Source organism: Oratosquilla oratoria, chromosome 24, assembly GCF_046742065.1.
Source record: "Oratosquilla oratoria isolate Oo_2021 chromosome 24, ASM4674206v1, whole genome shotgun sequence".
NCBI classification, from domain to species: domain Eukaryota; kingdom Metazoa; phylum Arthropoda; class Malacostraca; order Stomatopoda; family Squillidae; genus Oratosquilla; species Oratosquilla oratoria.
Window position 1 is genome coordinate 19,280,323 of NC_134800.1, and position 23,503 is coordinate 19,303,825.

General features: G+C 47.1%; 1 protein-coding gene across 14 annotated transcripts in view; it reads left to right on the forward strand.

The window, feature by feature from the left end:
- Positions 1 to 23,503, forward strand: part of msn (serine/threonine-protein kinase msn) — a 258,964-nt gene that overhangs the window by 13,274 nt on the left and 222,187 nt on the right. For 13 of the 14 annotated variants that reach the window (XM_076207790.1, XM_076207791.1, XM_076207795.1 and 10 more), the window contains exon 2: positions 9,990 to 10,055. In XM_076207790.1, the coding sequence (XP_076063905.1) occupies positions 9,990 to 10,055 (66 nt within the window). Of the gene's footprint in view, positions 1 to 9,737; positions 9,777 to 9,989; positions 10,056 to 23,503 lie in introns of those variants that run through there. The other variant, XM_076207794.1, reaches the window with a different exon arrangement.

Here is a 23,503-nt window from a genome sequence, read left to right on the forward strand (position 1 = left end):
GATCAAAACACTTTTGTCCGTCTTTCAGTTGGATAAATTTGTCTGATACTGTGCATAATATATATATAATATATATATATATATACACGCGCGCGCGCGTTACAATGTCTTATGATGTAAATCTTACGAGGTCTTGCAAATGCGCAGTTTGAAATGCTGATCGCTTGAATTCGAGGCACATTAGAATGCACATGGAGTCGCTGTGTAGGCTTGACTGTTTTGTTTATGGTAACCTAGAAATCTGCTACTTGAGGAAGCTACTCTTTTATTAAATATTGTTTTTCCTATCGTCTGTTCGTGATTGTGTATATATATATATATATATATATATATAATGTGTGTGTGTATTTCGGCCTATGCCGAAGGTATGTTAGTACGTCGTTTGGTGGATACCTTGACTGGTTCAGTCCGTAAGTCGGTATTAAAGAGAATTTGTAAAGCTTTCAGGAGTGGATGTAGGGTATTATTGTCATGTGCATCTGTGTGGTGGTTGCTTCAAGGGCTATCGGTGTATGTAGTTGGTACGGCAATGGCTTCAACACAGGCGTGTTTTTCTGTTGTGTTGGTTTCTAGGGTGCGTTAATCAATCTGAAGTATAGAGTTTGGCAGTGAATTATGTATGTGTGTGTGTGTGCATATATATATATAATATATCACAACTAACACCACAGTCGGACGAAAGAAAGAGTTGCTGGGGCAGTGATGTTCTGTATTTTCTCGTGTTCCCTTTCTTTTGTAAGAGGTTGCTACTTAAGATAGCCTCCTCCCTGCCACTTTGTACTACTGAAGAGGATTGCAGGTAGCAATCGAAATATATAGTTCCGCTTACGCAACTCTTTCTTTCGTCCGACTGTGGTGTTAGTTGTGATTTATAAATGTGTTACTACATTTCTCACCTGTGATATATAATATATATATATATATATATATATATATATATATGTATATTAGAAAGTATGGGGTAAGTGGTAGACCTTTGGGTAGAATGCTGTAGATGTTCCATGTGTCTGGTGGTTCTAAGATGTGTAAGGATTTTTTCCATATTGTGGAAGCGTAGTTAAATGTAGCTTAACAGTATGTTCATGGGTACACTAATTATGCAATAATGGAAGAAAGATGAAGCGTGGCATAGTTACTGAAAATTAGCATAAATTTACGACCATTTCCCGTTTATAAACTTAACAAAAATAAAACGTGTAACTGTTAAGTATTACCGGTAGTTAATATGTATTTTTGTGAACAGGATTGAAGAAAGAAAAACATTCATTAACGCAGGCTGAAATGCATCTGTATGTACAATCTCTCTCCTCTCTCTCTCTCTCTCTCTCTCTCTCTTTCTCTCTCTCTTTCTCTCTCTCTCTCAGCGGACGCTCGTGTATGAGAGGCTGGTGCCATTATACAAGGGGGTAACTGACGACCAAGGTCAGATACACACGCAGTGTAGTCAGCAGGCTACCCTCGCGTTAGCCGCTGGGCGCACGTGACGTCATTGTGGCTAGGGGTCAGTGGCCATGCCCCCCCCCCACCCACCCACCCACTGTGTGTTCACGTGGGAGGTTGCCTCCCCCCACCACGACGTCCTACGCTTGACTGGAAGGAGGAGATGGAAAAAGGTCCCCCTCGAAAACTGTCGAGTGTTAACCGTTTGGGTGGTAGTGACGGGGTGGGGGAGGGCGTTTCCTCCCTTGGCTGAAAAAAATTGTCAAGCAAAGGAATAGGTATGTAGGACCATGTCAAGTGCTGTCATCTTCCTCCTCCTCCTCCTCCTCCTCCTCCTCCTCCTCCTCCTCCTCCTCCTCCTCCTCCACCAACTCCTCTTGAAACATTCAATTTGCATGATAGAACCATGTTTCATCCATCTGTACTATGTATTCAACTATATAGTGATGACTTAGCGTATTCTATTATAGTGCGACAGACCACAGACTGTTCCATTCAGCTGAAGGCGGGACCCCCTCCTTGAGCAGGGTCGCGGTCGTGAACGTCGAGTACTTTTAGGCCTCCGGGACGGTTGGAGAGCGAGACCTTGTTGCGTCATCCTACCAAACCCGGATGAGCGTCAGTGTGAACACGCGCGCGCGCACACACACACACACACACACACACACACACACACACACACATGCGCGAGCGCAGCTTGGAAGTTTCACCCAATTGTCTTTACCGCACCCCTTGAGCAAGATAATGGATTTGTGTGTGCGTGTGTGTCCCAATTTTGCCCATAGGCCACTGGTCTCTCATCCAGTATGGTAATAGACGAATCCAGCACGTGATCCAAGACCCTGGGGAATCACACGCGCATTCAGTATGCTGTTTTTATTCCTGTTTGTGTAAGGAGCCTTTACAAAACAAATATTGACATCCCAAGTGTTCTCAATATTGGATTTTTTCTTCCTTTTTTTAAAGTCCGGAAGAAAGAGGTCCCGAATGGCATTAGTAAATGTATTTGCGGTGTAAACTATAGTTGTTAGAGGATTGTTAAGAGGGAAGAGGATATTTTTAAAACCATAGGATACATTTTTAGTGTCCACTTTCTCGTAGAACGACTGCGTCGTGTGTGTGTGTGTTCATCCTCGCCTGGGGTAAATAGCCTTAGACTCACGTCCTCTCGTAACACGAGATGAGACCAAGAGAACGCGCGGGCGATGATAGTGAATGCAAGTATTCATCTTAAGGAACACATGTTTGGGGTCTTGGAAGCTGCGGTTCTCAACCTGTTTGCTCACGGAACTCTTCTGTTTATGCAATTCTGTTTCTTGAAGCTTTGACGCCCAAGAGAGATTTTCCTCATATGAACGAACTCGCCCGGCGTCAGTCAGAATTATATCGTCAAAACGCTCCTCCTCTTTGAATGAAAGTAAGCACTTCTTCTTTAACAGTGTTGTTAATGTGTGGAATTCGGTAACTTCCACTGTCGTTGAAAGTAACACAATAACAGCATTTAAAAATCGCCTGGATAAATATTTGGACTCTAATCCGCAAATAGAATATTATCCCTTGCAATAAAAGATCTGACAGCCCGGCATTTAATTGTAATTGGATAGGATAGTGGTAGCAGTAGTGTTAGTTCATCTTCTATCGCCTAGTTGCCCTGTTTTCTTAACTGTAGCTTAGTATAGTAAACACAGACAGCCTTATTTGTTCTCCCTTTGTGTTCCTCCTCCTCCCCCCAGGGATATGACCTTTCTTGTCACGGGGACTTCAGTGACTGTCACTTGCCCTGGTATTTCGGTCACAGTTAAACGTCCCCTGGTGCAGAATCTTCACTTTAACCCTTTGCCTTGTTCAAGGGGTCTCCCTTGGCTGAATAAAATTGACCGTTACCACCCAGAACAAATATGCAAATGAATAGCAGTTGGAAAGGTAGAGAGACTTTCACTGCGCGGTTGGAGGGGTATTCTTTGCTGAATAAAATCACCTGGCGACAACCTTAAAGAGCGTGCCAAGTGAATAGCAGTGAAACGATGAGTCAAAGCATAGACGGTGAAATATTTATTACACGGCCAGAATTACGCCAGGAGTGGGGGGGGGATGGAACGGGGGTCTACCTGGGAGATTGTCAGAGATGATCCACATTGCTGGGGAGGAAGATGGTGGAAGCTCTTCACTGTTTGTAGAAGTGAAATTGAATATGCTGAGTGTGTGTGTGTGTGAATTAGACTTGCCTGTGAGATCCAAGCCTCCTCTCTGTCCTTGATTTTTTTCTCTATTCTTATCTTTATCTCACAGCCCTTCGGAAGGCTCAGTTTATCTCTGTCTCTTGTCTCTGTCCACAAGGGAGAAACTGAATGTTTCTCTTTTGTGGCTTTTCAGGAGAATTTGTATTTTTCTCTTCTCCCCTGGGCTCTTGAAGGGAAGCGTCCGATCTGGATGTTAAGAGGAAAAAAAAAAAGTTTCTCAACCCCCCCCCCTCCCCACACGGACGATCTGTTTCTCTGTATTGTCTCTGTTTTCTTAGTCTTTCAGTGTGTTCTCTTTTATCTCTCTCTCTCTCTCTCTCTCTCATGCAATCCAGGAAGGTAAAAGTAAAGTAGAATATATGCTTTATATACATATATGCATACACGAAATTAGAGTATAAACCATTAATCCAATCACGTTCGTCAACCTTCTTGAAATAAAATGGTTCAGTCCAGTGGTTCAGAACCGGGCGAGCCCATGTGGTCCTTGGGTGGGTGGGTAGCGAGGCGGGGTTGTTAGGCTGGCGGGATCCGCTGAGCTTTCTCAAGGGGACGGGCGCGCATTGTCCAAGCACAAGCACCAGTAGGTTGGCGCTGGGCGCTTTGATTTATTACAGAAGGTGTCTCCCGGAGGTTAAGTCCTAATGTTGCATCAGCGGGCAGGGTAGTAAGAACCGTTGATGGTAGATGCAGAAGCAATGGAGTTTGTGCTCCGAAGAGTTTTCTCTCTCTCTCTCTCTCTCTCTCTCTCTCTCTTCCAGGCGGGTGCTAGCTTCGCACCCCCCCCCATATAATAATAATGGTGATGATAATAATAGTAATAAAGTAAGATGAATAAAAATAGTCAACTACAGTTCGATTGAAACACCTTCATCTAGGCGACATCAGTCCCTTCAATACGGTAACGCCAATATCTTCAGCACGGTGACCCTAACTCCTTCAATGAGGTTACGTCTAACCCTTCGATACGGTGACCTCGGGGCCCCCCTTTTTTTTTTTCTTTTTTTTTTTTTCTTTTTTATCGTTTGGATTAAGAACAAGATGGGTTAGCTGTGTCACAATAGCGATGGTGCGTTCCATCATCTGAATAAAGTCGTCGGGCAAGTAGAGAACCACGAAGGCCTCAACTCGGGGTAGGATTGAAGCCAGGACGGGGCTTCGTGTGCGTCCTGTCGCGATGAAGCCCTGAGATAAACCCAAGATAAACGTAAACTAAGCCTAGTGACCGTGAGATCTCCTAGGAACGTATGAGTGGCGCGATTTCCACGCGGTTTCCGTGAACGGGTAGATTTGGCGATAGTAACTAGTGTTGGGTTATGATTTTTTGTCATCATTATTATTATTGTTGTTGTTATTGTTATTATCATTTATTGTTGTTATTTGTCTTTCACTTCTGGATTCGGATGAAGGTACCACCTTTGTTCGATATCTTTTGGTCCAGATTAGCACCTTGCCCTTATCATCCCTGAAAGACGTGGGAATTTATCATCTGTACTCTCTCTCTCTCTCTCTCTCTCTCTCTCAACGTAGCGGAGGTGATTTTGGTGTGCTCCTATCGTTCTCGAGACTTGGATTAAGTCCATCCCGGCGGACTTCGGCATGTCCCTGTGTGTCCTGTACAGGACCCATTCCCATTTTTGTCGCGAATCACACACACACACACACACACACACACACACACACACACACACACACACACACACACACACACACACACACACACAAACACCCGTGGTGCAGTGGTAGAGTTCCCGGTCGTCCCTAGGGCAGTCCGGGTTTGAATCCCGCCCAGGGCTGAAATCATTACAGTATCACTGCGCTCCGAGCCGTTACTCCAGTACTCGTGGGCAGGGAGTTTTGTGTGTGTGTGTATGTAAGATCACAGCATTACCCATAGATCGATCATATATGAGCCCTGAGCTCTCTTCCCAGGAGGGAAATAGCTGTCGATCATGAGTCCAACACGTGATCCAAGACCATGGTGAATCACACAGATATTTGGAATCGTTTAGAAGGTGACATAGCCCAAACTTGAACAATATAGGAATTTAAATCTAGATAAGATAATTGGAAATCAAGGATATAAACTATGTTGGGACTTCATGAACTTGTTTACGTAAAACTAAAAAGTAGGAAAGACTCGACGAGCGTTGCTCCTTGCCTGTAAAACTACAGTTGAGTAAATAGAGACGCAAAATGGAGATGAACTATTATTAATCTCGGGCCTGACTTCCATCTTGATGAAATCGCCTGATGTTCGCCGGAATAAAGTATGTATTCAAGATTGAAGGCAGAAAAATATAATTTGATTTAGTTATTTTATACAACCATTCATTTTTTTAATATTCATTTAATTGACTTACTGACTTACTAATTAAAGTATGTATTTATATGTTTACGTGTGTGTTTATTTCTGGTTGAAACTCGAGTATGGTAAAGAGTGAGTCAGACTGAACGCTTTCGGAGACCCGAACTTCTGGACCGCGGTGTCGAATTACACGGGGGGAATCCGTATCGTTGTGTGTGTGTGTGTGCTGGCTCCCTCGAACCACGTCAGGTCAGGTCGGGTCGGGTCGGGTCAGGTCACAGCGAGTAGGATAAACACTTAAGTGAAATTGGACTAGAACCCCGTCGTAACGGGGACGACTTAGTTTGCATATATTATTCAATTTAAAGCTACATTTCATTATTATTTAATAATTTATTTATATATATATATATATATTGTGTATGTGTATTTTGACAGATATGGATCTGCAAGTGGTCCAAGATCCATCAAGCACATGTATGTGTGTGTGTATTCTTCATAGGAACAGTAACGTTGCCGTGACTTTTGTAGGCTTTTCAACTTCAGAGGATGCCGCCGCTTTGAAGGACTTCACAGGTCCCAATGGCTGGTGACCGTATAGATCGTGTTGCAGGTGCGGGCGCTCATAAGGCGTCTTTGCTGACTTTTCCCTTTATGAAGAGGTTTGGGGTGAAACTTCTTGTTACGGTAATACCGTTCCCTGGACTTAATACAATATTATGTTGGGGGGGGGGGCGTATTTTACAGCCCACGGGTATATTGCACGTATCTGTGCCTCCGACCACACATCGAATGGGGGCATTTTGTTTAAATGTTTGGTTGTTTAGGTCAGGTGTCTCGGGCTGAGATATACGTGGTTTCGTCGTGATGTCGCCGTAAGAAACGTGCGCACCTCAGATTAAAGTGGGTCTCACTTGGTTGAGAACCCGGTTTCTTGACGCAGGTGGGCAATTCCTCCCCTCCAGTCTCCTCCGTTTTTGTGGATTAAATTGGGCGGCGTTGGTTACAAGGTGATGCAGTGTCGATTAATGTAGTAAGATGGTGAGGAATGATGTTTACTCTCTATGTATGTATGTATATGTATGCAAAAAAACGTGGACATTTATTTATTTATTTATTTTTTTCAAACGTTTTCGTCTAATCAAGACATCTTCAGAGGTACAGTACAATACATAGGAACAAGGGTAATATATACAAATAGAAAGAGAATAAAGGGAACATGGAAAGGTCCGTTGTGACCTGTACAGTATGTAGATGAGAGAGAGAGGGGGGGGGGGTTCGAACCTAGAACCATCAAGACGTGGGCCGAGCACGCGAACCCCTGGGACACCACAACTCCCACACCTGATGAGGGACTTCAACGATTTTGTTCTGGTGAGGAGAAGCAGGGTTGATGGAACCAAAGAGTCGGGTTGTCCTTCGTGCCGGGACAGAAGTCGTTTGAGGAGCGTCGCCGTGTTGAAAGTGTTAAAGGTGATGTGACTGAAGCCAGAGTCTTTGAGATCTCCGAGGGGGGGGGGGTTGGCGTGCTCGGTGGGCCGTGTCCTGAGGTCGCCTCTCTCTCTCCTCTCTCTCTCTCCTCTCTCTCTCTCCTCTCTCTCTCTCCTCTCTCTCTCTCCTCTCTCTCTCCTCTCTCTCTCTCTCTCTGTCTCTCTCTCTCTCTCTCTCTCTCTCTCTCTCTCTCTTCCACCAAACTGTTTTGTTCCGTTGAATAAGGACCTGACCCCGGCTTGAACTTGTTCACCACCGATCAAGACCCCATTCATTTTTTTTTTTTTTTTTTTTTTTTTTTTTTTTCCTCACTTTGAGTGCCCCCCCCCTCAGTCCGCTAGCGTGTAGCGAAGGGGTAACTGCAGCTGAATAGAATAATTTGGAGATGGCCAGAATAAAGTTGGAGATGCCACCTGGCAAACGCCTTGGCTCTGGTGCCATTTCTGAAGTGCCCCACCGCATTTGAAGGGGTTAGGTTAGATCGACTTGACCCCTTCCCAGGGTATCATGAAATCGCCTCACGTTAACAAGAATAAAGCCTGTGAGGCTTGCATCATCACAACCAAGGGGGGTTACATCAAGTTCACCTCGACCCTCGCGTTGCCTAGAGACCCTCTGACTGGAATAAAATCGTCTGGCGACAGGGAGAGCAAATGCGTAGTAGTAGTCGTCAGTAGCCGTGGATGGGTTAAAGCAGGGAGTGTCAAGCACGCGGGGCTCGTTTTTGATTCCTGGCCTGCGTAGGAGGAGGAGGAGGAAGAAGATGAGGAGGGCGAGGACGTGGACGTGGGAGCGCCACGGTAACTGGAGGCGCTGCGTGGGTTTGTGCCCAACGGGGGCCGGGGGGGGGGGGCAGGGACGGTGCCTGGGCCTCGCCACGTGTCCAGAGGTGCCACGGATGATGCCTCGTTAGAATGTGCTCTATGTGTTGCCTGTTTGTGTTACGCGGAGCGTATAGAGCTGAGTCACCCCACTTGCATTGCCTCGGTCGCTTTTGTAATTTAACAACTGTCGGGTTTCCGACTTTCGGAATCGAACTGGTGCTCGTTTGTTCCACAACGTTATGAATCTTGTACGTGTGTGCGCACGTACGTGTGCACGTAGTTGTGGAGTGACATGTTTGTGCATGGGTAAGGATTGCACGCGCATATTTCCATATGTATGTACTTATATTAACATGCTCACATATACACGCGCGCGCACGACGCGATGGCGCAGTGGTAGCGTTCGCGGCCACCACTACGGATGTCCGGGTTCGAATCCATCCCAGGGCTGAAATAATTTCGGTATCGCTGCGCTACGAGTCGTCACTCCAACTATCGTAGGCGGGGAGTTGTGTGTGTGTGTGTGTGTGCTTGTAAGGTCATAGCATTACCCATAGATCTGAGCTCTCCTCCGGGAGGGAAATAGCTGTCGATCACGAGTCCAACACGTGATCCAAGACTGGTGGTGAATCACACAAAACGACGCACTTACACGATTTTGTAATATTTTATGTTTCACACATTTTCCCTACATTTGAACTGAAATGTCTCCAGAACAAATTATATAGATCTTAATCAAATATAATAACAATCAAGAAAATATAATGTAATAAAACAGAATGGAGGGAAGGGGGCAATAATCACTAACTATAGGGAAAGATAGGTTAATGGAGGTGTGTAGATAAATTACAAGGTGCAAGCACCGTTTCCTGTAACGGTTGCGACAATGTCATTGAATGACGATTTTGATAATAATTTTTTTATAATGCATTGATGAAAAGATAAGGACTATTTTTTGTAATTTAGTGTTATCACAGTTATTGGAAGGGCATCACATCTGAATGAAATTGTTGGAGCTATGCAAGTGTTATTTTGTGGTATTATGTGTTGTGTGTTATTTTGTATTATTATTATTATTGTTATTATTATGAGTTAAGTGTTATTTTGTGTTATGTGTAAGTTGAACAATTGCAAGATGAGGCATGCACGTGTATATTTTGTGTGTTATCTTGTGTTATCCTGTGTTAACAACGTGAGCAAGGAGACCTGTGCTACACGGAGCCCTCCCCTTTACCCGAGGCCGAGTTCAGCCTCGGAGACATTTGAGTCTTTTGAATTGATCATCTCTCGGTCAGCTTGCGCGTGTGTGTATACCTGCCTTGCCTGGTGGAGGTGGAGGAAGAGGAGGAGGTAGTGGAGGTATCTGCTGGTGCTGCCGACCTCTCTCCTGCAGTAGGTCTCATCGCACGATCCCCGCCCCTCGTGCTCGCTTGTTCCTCCCCCCACACCATGGGGTCTTCCCACATGTACTGTGTACGTTTGTTCACTTCGTCCTCGCCTCCTTCTGGAGTACTTATTCCCTCCTGCAGTAGCACCGCCGCCGCCGCCGCCGCAGGAGCCAGCCCCAAGGGGCCTGCGGCGTGCGTGTCGCGTCACAGCCCCTGGGAGGTCATACGTTGTCAGGTTGTCAAAAGGTTTTTGCTGATATGCGCTCTCTTAACACGGACACTCTCCCCTTCCCCGCAGGACCCGGCAGGAATCTTCGACCTCATCGAAGTCGTTGGCAATGGCACCTATGGACAAGTGTACAAGGTGAGTACCCCTATCGGGCTTTTTTTTTTTTTTTTTTTTTTTTTTTCTCCTTTTTTCTTGGCTCTTTCGTATTGGGTGGGTGGGTCACATAGCTGAAAAGAATTGCCTGGTTGGCGGGTTAGACACAGCGAAAGGGATAAAAGAAGACTGTGACGACTTCGTAACATGATGATGCAGATCGTGCGGACCTTAAGCCAGAACGAAATCTTCGGGGCGAGAGTTGATCGAAGTAATGTCAACTACGTCCACACGATCCGTGTCGCCCCACTCAAGCATCGGCTTAACGCAAGCCAGAATAGAGCTCGTAAAGGACGCCACCGTTGCAAAAGGGGCTCGGCCTTGAAGTGGGAGTTGGACGTGGTGGGAAATCATCCTTTCGTAATTAGGTCAGATAAATTCGTACTTAGGTAGAATCAGCTTATAGCATAGATTAGTTTAAATAAATTTATAGTTAAGTGAAACTGGTTCTTAAGTAGTTTAGTGAGACTGTTAACTAAAATAAAAAACTGAGTTAAGTCGAACCTAATTTGCCTATAATAAAACGCGTGTTGAATGAAATCGAATGGCGGCATGCATGTTAAAACAAACATTTCATGTTGCGGAAGGTTATCCAAGGTCATCCTTGGGTTGTGTAACATCGTGATAGGTTATGGTGCTCTGTTGATGAGTTATGCTTGTCGCTGTTTCGTCGCAACAGGTGGTGGAGGTTGATGGCGTAGGGTGCGGGGGTGGGGGTAGGGGTGGCTTTGCGGTTGATAGAGGTGCCCTACCTGCAAGAGAGCTGGTGTTTTGGTTTTTATTTTTTGTTTTATTTTATTTTTATTTTTGGTCGAATAAGTGTGCTGGGAGTGAAGGGTTGGGATGTTTGGTGCACATTCAGGTGCTAAAACTCCTCCTGGGTTTAGTAGGTATCGTGTGATTTTTTTTAGTGTGTGTGTGTGTGTGTTCAGCCGTGGCCTTCATAAGCGTCAGGGGTACGAGGCTCGGTATGGCACCGGCCAATACGTGTCTCCTGGGTAGCAGTTGGTCCGGGAAGACGGGTGACCCATATCCCGTACCGAAAGTTGACAGGAAAAAGAAGGTGGCGAGGGCCATGGACGGGGGGAGGGGGGGGCGTGAAGAAGGAAGAGGAGGAGGAGGGGTTGAGGCAGAGTGCCACTTTGTGGCACCCAGTGTCTTCAAACAAGGTGCGTCTTCGATGGCGAAGTTTCTGCAAGGTTCAGGAGCGTGGTAGCACAGTTGGCAACAGCGAGATGGCATTGTTGCGGGAATGGGTAACTTGGAAAGCCGGATAGGCGACCGGCCCGATCCTGCCCGGGTCTAGATACGGGTCAGGGTTACGTTGGCGAACCGGTCGCTCTAGGTGCTCGACCACTTAGGACCTCTTGAGGCAACAGGGGACCCTTCGATAGGCATCTTATATATGCACACACACACACACACACACACACACACACACACACACACACACACACACACACGTATATATGTGTGTGTGTGTGTGTGTGTGTGTATGGGGTTAGGCGTCTAGGCGTCTTACATATTGGCCAAATAGTTAACCTCCCCAGCGGGATGTCAACAACACCCTCGAGGGACACCGTGGGGAGCGCCTCTACTCCCTCAGTGAGACCCCGAGGGAGGTATAGGGTGGACGGTGCCCCGGTGGTCATCGGATTGACAGGTTGATAAACCATCATCACCCCCTCTATCCATCTATCCGTCTATCTATATATCCATTTGTTAATCTATGCCTGTGTGTCTGTCCCTACTGCTTCTCTGCACGGTTCTTGTACCTGCGTCATCTCTGCTCTCCTTTGCCTGGTCTTTCATTCCTTTCCCTCTTGTTTACCGTAATGGCGCTCAAAATAGTTTCGTCTTGTTCTTTCTTTTATTCTGCGAAGGGGATTCGCTCTGTTGCATATGTCGTTCCTTTGCCCGTCTCTCTCCTTCACCTTATCTCCCTCCCTCTCCTTCCTCTCTCTCTCTCTCTCTCCTCTCTCTCTCTCTCTCTCTCTCTCTCTCTCTCTCTCTCTCTCTCTCTCTCCTGTCTTCCTCTCCCTCTCTCCTCCCCCTCTATCTCTATCTCTCTCGCTCTCCCTCTCCTCCCTCTCTCTCTCTCTCTCTCTCTCTCTCTCTCTTGTCCCCCCACTTTTTCACTCTCCCCCACTCTCATTCCTTCTTCCTCTCTCCCTTCTCTTTTTTCTTTCTCAGCACCCCTTTCTTTTCCTCCCTCATCCCCACTCTTCCACCTCCCTCTCTCCCTCACTCTCGACTTCTCTCCTCTCCCCTCCTCTCTATCTCCCTTCCTCCTTTACTCTCAATCAGTCTCTCTACTGTATGTCTCCTTTCTGGTGCCTTCCAATCTCTTCATTATCACATCTATGACTCCATCTCCTGGGGGTTATCTCCCCCCCTCCTCTCCTCCTTCTCCCACGATTGTTGGAGATGATTCATGTTGGAGAAGGTGAGAGAAGTGGTGGTGGTAAAGGAAGGTAGGACAAATAGTGAGGGAGGAGAACATTGGTGTCAAATAATTGGTGTGTGAAGTATTAGTAGAGGATGATTTACAAGTGATGGTGTAAGAAGTTGGTGGTGTAGGTTAACGATGGTGGTGGTGATATTGCAATACCGGTGATGATTTATACCCGGATGCTTGTGGTAATCCCGGGGAAGTATTCCGGAGGTAAATGTCCGTCTGATTCACCCCGTAAGTGGAAGTGAAAGTCTTCCATCCGGGCCAAACTTCAGTTTCCTCGTAATGAGGAAGTTGGGTTGAAGTAGTCAATGCTAGATCACAATTATCGATGCAATATATCGACTTTGTTTGTACACCCACTATATCGCTCTTTATTATGTGCACCCCCTTCTTGGGTAGTTAGTACAAAATCTACAGTATATCGCTCTTTATTACTGTTTGTATGTGCACCCCCTTCTTGAGTATTTAGTACAAAATCTACAGTATATTGCTCTTTATCACGGTTTGTATGTACACCCCGTTCATAGGTGTTTAGTACAAAATGTACAGTACACTCGGTAAAGTTGTTTGATAAGGGTTATTGGATGGGCGTTAAAGCACATGTGGACGTCACGATAGAACAACTCAGTACACTCCAAATCTCTCTCTTTTTTCCATTTCATAGCACAAATATTTAGGTTTTCTTCATCTGAGTTTTACTCTTATTCTGTTTTCCTCTTATTCCGTTCTCTTCTTATTTTTCTTCTTCGTCTTCTTCGTCGTCTTCTTCATCTTCTACTTATTATTATGCCTTTTGTATTCTTCTTCCTCTTCTTCTCTAGATTCCTCTTCTCATTCCTCATTTCTTCTCCTTCTTCGTTTTCCTTTTCCTTCCCTTTCTTCTTTTTTCCTTCATCATTTAAATAGAAGACCCGAGTCTTCCAACTCAGTCCTCGCTGGGTCTTGCCTCCCCCCCCCTCTCCCTCCTAGCCCCCAGATAAATAAATTTGTCTCTCATTAGCCAGAAGTTGATCTGTCAAGAGTTTCGCTGTTTCGAAGAAAAAAAATTGCACTTGCTTGGTTTGCTTTACAAGGGCAAGTTTACTCTCTCTCTCCCTCGTCTCTTCCTTCACCTCTCCCCATCTCTCAGTCTCCTTTATCTCTTCTTTCATTAACCCTTCTTATTCTTCCTTACCTTCTTCCTTGTCTTGTTATCTTCTTCATTTCCTTTGCCTCCTCCTCATCCCCTCCTCCTGCTCCTGCTCCTCTTCCTCATCCCCTTCTTCCTCCTCTTCTTTCTCCCCCTTTCCTTCCTCGTAACCCTTATCTTCTTCCTAACCCTTATCTTCTTCCTCTTCCTCTTCCTTCTCTTTTTTCTTTTCCCTCATTCCCTCCTTCCTCTCATCCCTCCCTCCTCTCATCCCTCCCTCCCTTCACCCCTGTTTCTTCCTCCCCCCTTCCCTTCTTCCTTACTGCCTGCTTCTCAACATCCTTCCTTACCCCTGCCCTCGTTTACCCTCGCCGCCATTCTACGGGTGTAACCGAGATGGTGTGTTTGTTGGGGGGGTCACTTGTCCGAATAAGATGGATTTGCAGAACTCGATTTATATACATATATATATATATATGTATATATATATATATATATATATGTATATATACATGTATATATACATACACACACACACACACACACACACAAACACACACACACATACACGCAAGCGCCTACCTCTCCCTCCCTCCACTGTGGACTGGTGGAGGAAGTGGATTCGTATGGTGGCATGCATGTATCAAGAGTTTCCTCATGTGGAATTAGCTACTCTGTGCATTCCACTTGAATGTGGATTGAGAAAGCCCTTCTGGTTCAACACTGGCATCTCCGGTGTGGCTCATTGGCTTTCGGTCTCACCACGTGAATACGAAGACCCGAGTTCGATCCTCAACGGCTACTGATGAGGGTTCTGTGAAACGAGGATCATACGACTGGGGACGCTTAGCTGCGCCTGAAACGACCCTTTGTGCTCGGGCAAGTGGCAGGCATTGGTGGATCGAAGGGGAGGTTGGGCGATTGGTGAGAAATAATTGTGGAGGCGAGGTGGAGGGGAGGTTGGGATTTACGTGTGAGGGTGAGGTTGAGAGGTGGTGGAGGCGTTGGCTTGAAGGGTTTTGGGTCGAGGAGGAGGAGGCGGCAGCTGGGAGGACAGAGGTGGTGTCGAGGGTAGTGGTGGTGATGGTGATCGTGGTGAGGCAAGGAGGGAGGGAGGGAGGAGGGGGCGTTTCGAGCACGTGATTGCTTGAGCAGTTCTGTGGCTCCGAAGCCTTGAGGCCGAGCGATAGCACGGGACTCCCAGCCAACCAGCTAGCCAGCCTGCCAGCTAGCCAGCCACACAGCCAGGCAGGCAGGCGGGCAGGCGGGCAGGCTGGCCGGGTGGACGGAAGGACATGCACATATACAGATGCGCGCGCGCACACACACACACACACACACACACACACACACACACACACACACACACACACACACACACACACACACACACACACACACACACACAGTTTAGATAAAATGACATGAAGACGGGGCACCACGAGCATAGCTCCCCTTCCCGTAAAATACAACTAGGTAAACACACACACACACACACACATACACACACACTGGCCTTGATGGTGTTGTGGTAAATGTCGAAGACTCGCGATAAGACCAAGATTAAGCCCCGCTCAGGGTTGGAATTTTTCACTAACACAGCAAGTCGATACTGTACCCGGTGAGCAAGGGAATAGGGTGTGTATATGTAAGGTCACGGTGTTTCTCGCATACAAGTTCTGCAGTATCACCCAGCACGTGGTCCTAGACCATGGCGAATCGCGCGCGCGTAGACACACACTGTCTGTGTATGCCTATGTATATTATCTGGGCGGAAATGTAGCTTATCCTGCCAGCTTACCTTCCTCGGCAGACCGCTAACCTACCAACCTTCACTTTCGCCGCCGCCTCTTCTGTACCCTCGTTTCGCGGCAGACTGCCTTCATCCACTCCCTCCCCGCCTGCGTCAGGAGGCCGATTACCTTCGCCTCGTCAGTCCTCCAGTTGTGCACCCTCATTTGCCCGTGCCCTTCGTGCCACGCTCGCCCTTCCTCCTACAGGTGTTCCACTTCCTGTTCCTCTTGGGTTGGCTCGCTTCCTCCCCCCCCCCCAATCCCCCGGCTCCTCTAATTGGTGCTGTCTCTGAGGTAGGGGGGGTTGTTTAGACCGCTGTTGGTTTGATGAACGGGGCCTTGTTTACTTTTGAGGGAGAGCTAGAAGGAGTAGGAGGGTCTTGTTTACTTGATTTTGTTGTGCTACTGGAGGGGCGCCTGATTGTCTGCCTCTGCTACCGGTTGTCAGTTGAGGTGTTGGTTCTTCGCGAGCCGAGTTCGAGTCGTCGTCGTCGTCGTCGTCGATTTCACAATGACAAAATCGCTGAATACCACAAAACCGAGTAACCATTTCCTGACGAGTTTCTAAGTACTCTCTCGATTATTATTCTAAGTACTCCCCTCAATTGTTGTGCCACACTCCACGTCAAGTTGGCACGGCCTACCACTACCGGATGTGTCGTCATGGCAACTGTATATGTGTGGACTCCACACTTGTCTTTAGTAACTTTTATTTTCGGTCAACACATGTGTGAACGAAACGCATCTGTTGGCGGGTGCGTATATATCGATCGGGTGCATCTGTCGAGTCTTCTTTGTCTGTCCCATCTGTCCATCGAATGATCCACTTGTGTTGCCAGGACCTTACGAATCGTGTGGAATACTCACGTTGGGTGGAGTGGGCGTTAAGTGACCATTGGACCTTATCTCATGAGTGGACCATGGTTCAACAGGACCACAAGCCAGCCTGACAAAAGTGGAATATATATATATATATATATATATATATATATATATATATATATATATATATATATATATATATGTATATATATATATATATATATATATATATGTATATATATATATATATTGCTATTACCCAGATATCTACGTGTTTGGTGCTTGCTTGTGTCATGGGTCACACGACACACGCGCGCACGCACACACTGCCCAGTCTCACTCCATCGCATGATTTAAGCCCCCGCTCGTCACCTCGTGCAGTCACCACCCCCCTCCCCCTTCCTCCCTCCTTCACCCTTGAGATCCGTGTGAACAGACACAAGTGTCGAGGACCATGCCGCTGCAGAAGGCGGTGCTGGGGTTGGGGTGCCGAACGGGTTATGTGGGTGTAGAATCCTTCTCCGTGGCTGATTGCAAGTACCTGTCTATCTATCGTTTAGAATTGGACATGTCCGTTCCTAATTGTTGTGTCTCGTGGCATGCCTGGAGATGGATGTTCCTCTCCCTTCTCTCCTCCTCCTCCTCCCTCCCTCCCTCCCTCCTACTCTGGTCCTCCCCTCCCCGCCCTCCTACTCTAGTCCTCCCCTCCCTTCCACTCACATCTTTGCTTACTCTTTTCTCCCACACCCGTCGTCTGTCCCCGTTCTCCCTCCCGCCATTTTCTATTATCAACCCTTCCACCACCATCCTCCTCCTCCTTCACCACTTAACCATTTCCCTCCTACCTCTCTTTTTCCTCTCCATCCTCCCTCTACCCTCCTCAACCCTCTCTCCGCACTTCTGTTTTTCTTTCCTTCACTTCAAATGGACCCTCACCCCTTCCCACCCCCACCCACCCAACTGCATGTCTACTGGTTTGTCTATTCACCTTCCTGCCATGTTTGGTTGCAGCCAAGGTCAGTGACCTTGGGGGAGGGGGGAGGAGAGGTGCATGGAAAAGGTTGCGCGTTCCAGTGTATATTGTTGAGGTTTGCAGGCCGTTTATACTGCATGTGTTTACCTGGTTCAAGCAACTGTGTGTGTGTGTGTGTGTGTTTTAAGTGTGAGTGTATATGTTTTACCTAATTTTGATGTACAGGTGGTTGTACACTGGTAAGACTCGTTGAACTTGCGTGTGCCTATTTGTATGTGTGATTGTGCGCGCATGTATGTGTGTATATGTGAGTGTATGTAAGCGTGGGTACGTGTGTTTAGTACGTGTTTGGCCGGCCGGGTTTGCGTTGTCAAAATGTGAAGGGTCAGGCAGTGGATGATGACCCTTGGCTTCCACGTTATTAGGCAGCCGCCTCCCGTTTTTTTTGTTTGTTTATTCTGGGCTGTGTATTTTGGGTCCCCGTACAAGAAGGATAATTTGTGAGTGCGTGTGTTTGCGTGCGTGCGTGTTGTGTTGTGTTTTTAGAATTGCTCTTGTGTATGGTGTGTGTGTGCATGTGTTTTGTGTTATCTGCTTGTTCTCAGTTTTATTTAGATAATGACAATGACGTTTATCGTCAGGATCTCCGGGTTACTGCGTAGTAGCCAATCTTTCGCAAGTGTCTAGTTTCTGTAGGGGTCCCTTTGTTTTTTAGTGTTTGTGTGTGTGTTTGTGTGTGTGTGTGTGAGAGAGAGAGCGAGCGCGCATTTCGTATGGAAGCGTGATCGAATTATTTCGAAGTGGAGAACGAGACGTGGCCTGCCGGGTAGAAGCAGGAACAATTTTACGTATCCGGGGATGGTTTCTTCACTTGCTGACCGCCCCAGGTTCCGGGAGCGGGTGAGTGAGTGTGTGAGGGAGGGGGTGAGGTCGTGGATGCTGGTGAAGGTCTCTCGTGGTGGTGGTGGTGGTGGTGGTGGTGGTATGTCGTAAGTGCCAAGGATACATCAATTTGGTGCACGGCTCCCGCTCGGACGTCATACATACACCAGGACCACAACAGGTAGTTGTAATTCTAAACTACCGCAACAGACACGCCTAAACAGCATTCCCGCGAGACGGAAAGGGTTAATTAAAATAGTTTAAGCTCACCACTTGAATAAAACAGCCTGGATGTAGGTCGAGATAGTTTTTCACCATTTTAGGGCCAGGACTGTCCTCTGGACTGAATGGAGTCGCTTGTTACTAACCAGAGAAACGTCCTTAACGGTACTACAAGGCCGTGAAAAGGTTAAACGTCTCGCGCTGACGATGTCTGCATTACACGGCACTGAGTGCCACCAAGTCAGGATCATATTTACAACATTTCCAACACTATTCTTGTTGTCACGGCCTTGGCTTGATTAAGGCGTTAGTGTTGCCACGTTAACGTGTTGGCAGCAGCATCAGGGGCCGCGTATTATTCGTCAGTTGGAAATGTTGGTTCCGTAATTATGTTGGCACTGAGAAGGCATCATGTGGGCGTTAGTGTCACGTTGCCTGTTCGCGAGGGAATCGTGTTTATGCATCAACGTATTCAAGTCCTTCTTCGGCCTTCTCTGCGTGTTAGTCAGCATCTCCCATGGGCTGCTTGCATGTTTAGTCCAGACTGACTCACTGACTGACTCACTGACTCACTACGGTCGTTGAATGATGATCGTGCGCATTGACCACTTCCTTCCCCTTTGTCCTCTCGCTCTCGTATCTTGGTGTCGATCTTGAACGTCGATCGTCGGTCGTGTCGATCAGTAGCCTTGTGCTGATCGACTCTCCCGGTATCGGTCTCCTGACCCGAAGTCTTAAGAGATCGCCGGCTCGTGTGTCGATCACGATCTCGGGCTCTTGTCGATCTTATGTCGATCCCCTGTTGATGATCGACACCATTGTGGGTCGTTATACATTTGGGAAATTTTAAGTTCTTAAGCGTTTTCCGAGGATGCATTGGTATTATTATTAATTTATTTATTTTATTATGATTATTATTCATTTTTTTCGTATGGTTGAAAAGAAGTATCCGACAGCTAAAGACATGGCAACAGAAGATGTGAAACACTGATTACTTTAGACGAATTAAGTATAGATTCAAATTGAAAAAAATTTAGATTAAGAAAGAAATGACAAGAGCTGATTTACCAATAGAATGGTCAACGAATTGAATAGACTTTGTAACCATATAGTGAGCGCTGTACATACCGGTTGTTTTAAGGAAAGGTTAGACTTTATGGATGGGGATGACAGGTGGTAATGGACATGGAACTGCCTAGTGTAGGCCTTATGGTCTCTTGCAGTCTCCTTCGTTCTTATGTTCTAAGTTACGACAGGTTTCTACGACCCCGTTGCCAAACTAGTAAAACTATACCACGTCAGAAAGTGTTGAGAATCTTGTTTTCCTTCAAGGCAATTGGAGTTTATTGCAAACACGTAAAGGTGCATCAGGGAATAAACGCACTCTTCATAGGAAATGGTGTGACGCTGCCGTCGCAATAAGAGGACGGAAAAGGGGAAAAAGAAAAGAAAAAGAAAAACTGTGTCGGGTGATAGTTCCACCTGGCACAAGTCATTGGGACCATAACACTTGATATATCCTGAGCGGATTGGGTTACTCTTCTGGATTCGTCTTCGCGTTTCTCTCTCTTTCTCTTTCTCTCTCTCTCTCTCTCTCTCTCCTTGTCGGCTTTTTCGCCATGTTCTTAGTTTTCTTCGTCCCCATAATTTTTAAATTATTATTTTTTTTCCTATAAAAAATTTCCTCATTCCTCCTCTTCGGTCTCCTCTTATCCTCCTCGTCCTCTCCACCTCTTCTCTGCTCATTCTCATCCTCCACCTCTTCTTTCCACATCTTCTCTCCTCTTCTCCACTCCTCCTCCACTCCTCTTCCTCCACCTCCACCTTTTGTACCTTCTTCACGTCTTCCTCCTCCACACCTACTCGCCCTCCTCCTCCTCTTCCACCTCCTTCTCCTCCTCCTGCTCGTCCTCCACCAGTGAGCTTGTCCTTGAGAATTCTCGGAAATGTTCACTCGTTTTCTGTGTCCTGAGCGTCCACCCCCCCTCCCCCCTCCGTCCCCCATCATCATCAATACGAAATCGTCTCTCTTCAACCAGAATAAAACCTATAATATGTACCACTGTGGGACGAGAGGATTCCTTAAAACTTACGTATGACGTCAGCCATAAGAAAATAACTCAATACGTTCAGAGCCTCCTCCCCCTCCCTCCGTCCCACTCCTTCCCTCCACCATCGCCTGAGTAAAATCGTTTGGCGCCGGACAGAATAAAATATTTAAAATGTGGCTCCGTGCCCATGGGGTTAATAGTCTTAAAACGTATTCGTTACACTGTGATAATTCTTCTTATACTCTGGCTCATGTCAATGTCTTGAGGTGAGAAGTTTGGTGGTTCGAGTCCCGCTAATAGAGTCAACGCGTGGCGGCAGGAGGGGGCTACGGTCACAAATCCCCCGAACTCAGACAAAGGCAGCCATGTCTAGCCACCTCGCAGACCGGGTAATGTCTCTCTCTCTCTCTCTCTCTCTCTCTCTCTCTCTCTCTCTCTCTCTCTCTCTCTCTCTCTCTCTCTCTCTCTCTCTCTCTCTCTCTCTCTCTCTCTCTCTCTCTCTCTCATTTAAAGATGATTTGTACAAGGAGGGTGCATTAGTGGTCCGGTCGTTAGCGTGCTGTGCCCGTCGTTTGCGTAAAGGTTTTAGTTCTTTCATAGACTGAACGAGTGTTTGATGGATCGATACCCCCGTCCAAGGCGAGCGGAGGGGGAGGGGGGGGACTGACCGACCCGTAACTACATAATAAAACCAATTGGTGGCAGTGAGAATGAAATATATAAATGCACGTGTTGGGTTCAACAGGTGGGAATGGCTTCTATTTTCTCTTCGGTTATATTAAGAGTCGTTTAACCCGATAACCTCCTCCCTCTCACCCTCTCCCCCCACTAAAAGAATCTCAAGACGGCAGGTTGGATAAGCTGTGTATATGCCCCCCCCCCCACACACACACCGCTGTGTAAAGGTCAAAGCAATTTGCATTCCCCCTCCCGACTCCCCACCCCCCTCCTGGCTCATCACGTTTATTGTTGTCACAGTTGTCAAGCCGGCCAGCCTTTTGAGGACTAAATTATCATAATTTCTTTTGTCTTTTACCTGTGTGGGGGGCGTGTTGCGGGTCGAGTTGATTTGATATTTATTGTGATTTGTTTTTAAGCGTGCCGTTGTGGCGCTTTGGTTTCTGTCTCAATTCGCACGACGTGGAGCTGGCTTCGAATGCAGTGATTACCCAAGACAGTTGCTTGCTTGTCTGCGTAGTCCAGGCATGGAGGGCAAAGGTGATATATTTCTCTCTCTCTCTCTCTCTCTCTCTCTCTCCTGTCTCCCTCTGCTCCCCCTTCTCTCTCACTCTCGTTCTCCCTCCCTCTCTACCTCTCTTTCGCTTTCTCTCTTCCTTTCCTCCACTCGCCTTCTCTCACTCTTTTCCTCTCCCCCTCTCTTCTTCCCTCCCCTACTTTTCCCCTTGGTTTTCTCCTCTCCCTTTCCCCTCCTCTCTCTCTCTCTCTCTCTCTCTCTCTCTCTCTCTCTCTCTCTCTCTCTCTCTCTCTCTCTCTCTCTCTCTCTCTCTTTTTTTTCCCTCTCCCTCCCTATTTCCCTCTCCTTCTCCTTCTCTTCTTTCTACATCGCCACGTGCCATTAGCAGCACCGCTGCTTCCGGCCTGTTTACCAGTAGCGTATGTTTTCATCCTGCCCCTCCTCCTCCTCCTCCTCCTCCTCCTCCTCCTCCTCCTCCTCCTCCTCCTCCTCCTCGCTCCCATTCCCTCTCTCTTGTCTCAGAGCCTCCCCCTCCTCCACCCCCATTCCAGTGCGCCTCTCTCCCTCATCCTCAGTACAACAATTGAGTACGTTCCTCTTCTTCCTCTTCTTCCTCTTTATCATCCTTTGTTTTCTTTTACCCCCTTGTTCGCCTATTTATCCAATATTTCTCTTTTCCTTGTCTCTTTCTCATGCTCCCTAACCCCTATTCCATTTGCCCTTTTCCACTTTTTTTTACCTTTCTCCTTCTCTTTAACTCCTCTCATCACTCTTTTTCGTCTAAGCACCCTCTTCCCGTTCTTCCTCTTTTTGGCATCCTCGCCCTCCCAAATCTCACCCTTTCACCCTCTCATCCTATCTCTTCTCACGCTCTCTTTCGTAGCCTCCCTCTTCTCACCCAACCTCTTTGTTTCTCTTTTTCCCCATCTCGTGTTACCTCTTCCTCTTTTTCTCTCTACAATCTTGTTCCCCACCTCTTTTGGCCTCCCGCTATGTCCTTCTTTGTGTTCTCCCTCCCCTTCCTCCCACACTTCCCCCATTCCCTCCCCTCGCCCCCTCCCTATCCCTTCCCCTTCTTCTCCTCTATCCCCTCTTTCCCCTCCCCTCCTCTCCACCCTCCCCCTCCCCTCCTCTCCACCTTCCCCTTTCTCTCCCTTCCTTTATCCCTCCTTTTATCCCTCCTCCCTTCCTACATTTTTTCCTCCTCTTTCCCCCTCATCAATCCCCCCTTCCCTCCCCTGTCTCCCCTCCACTTCACTCCCCCTCTCCCCCCTCCTCTCCTCTTCTTTTATATCGCCTTACCCTTCTTCCTCTTTCTCGAACTCCTCATCCTCCTCTCTGCATCCTCTTAATCTCCCTCCTCTCTTCACTTCCCTACTCCTTCGATTCAGTCTCTCTTTTCTTTCTTCTCGTCCTCCTCCTCCTCCTCCTCCTCCTCCCCTCTCCCCGTTCTTCTTCCTTCTGCCCCATTGTCTTTCCCTGTTTTTATCTGCCTCCTTTTTACTACGTTCCCTATTCATTGCTTTTACCATTCTACGCCCCTTTTTCTATACTTCCTCTTCCTCGGCTTCACTCCCTTCCCTTCACTGTCTTTCCCTATTTTGACTTTTATCTTATCTCCCCCCTCGCAAATGTTCCTTCCTCCCCCCCAAAAAAAATAAAATAAGATTAAGTAAAATCAAATAAATAGAAATAAAACAAAATGGCGCGTCAGTCGTGCATTGTCCTCCGCAGGGAAGGTCCGGCTTAGGTTACATAAATGAACTAAGACTCTGGAATCACGTGCTGGATTCGTGGTTGACAGCTGTTGCCTTCCCGGTTGAGAGCTCGTAGCTCCTATTGTCCCGTCTGTGGGTAATGCTTTGACACAGCACACACCCATCCCTTTGCTCAAGGGAGACAGCA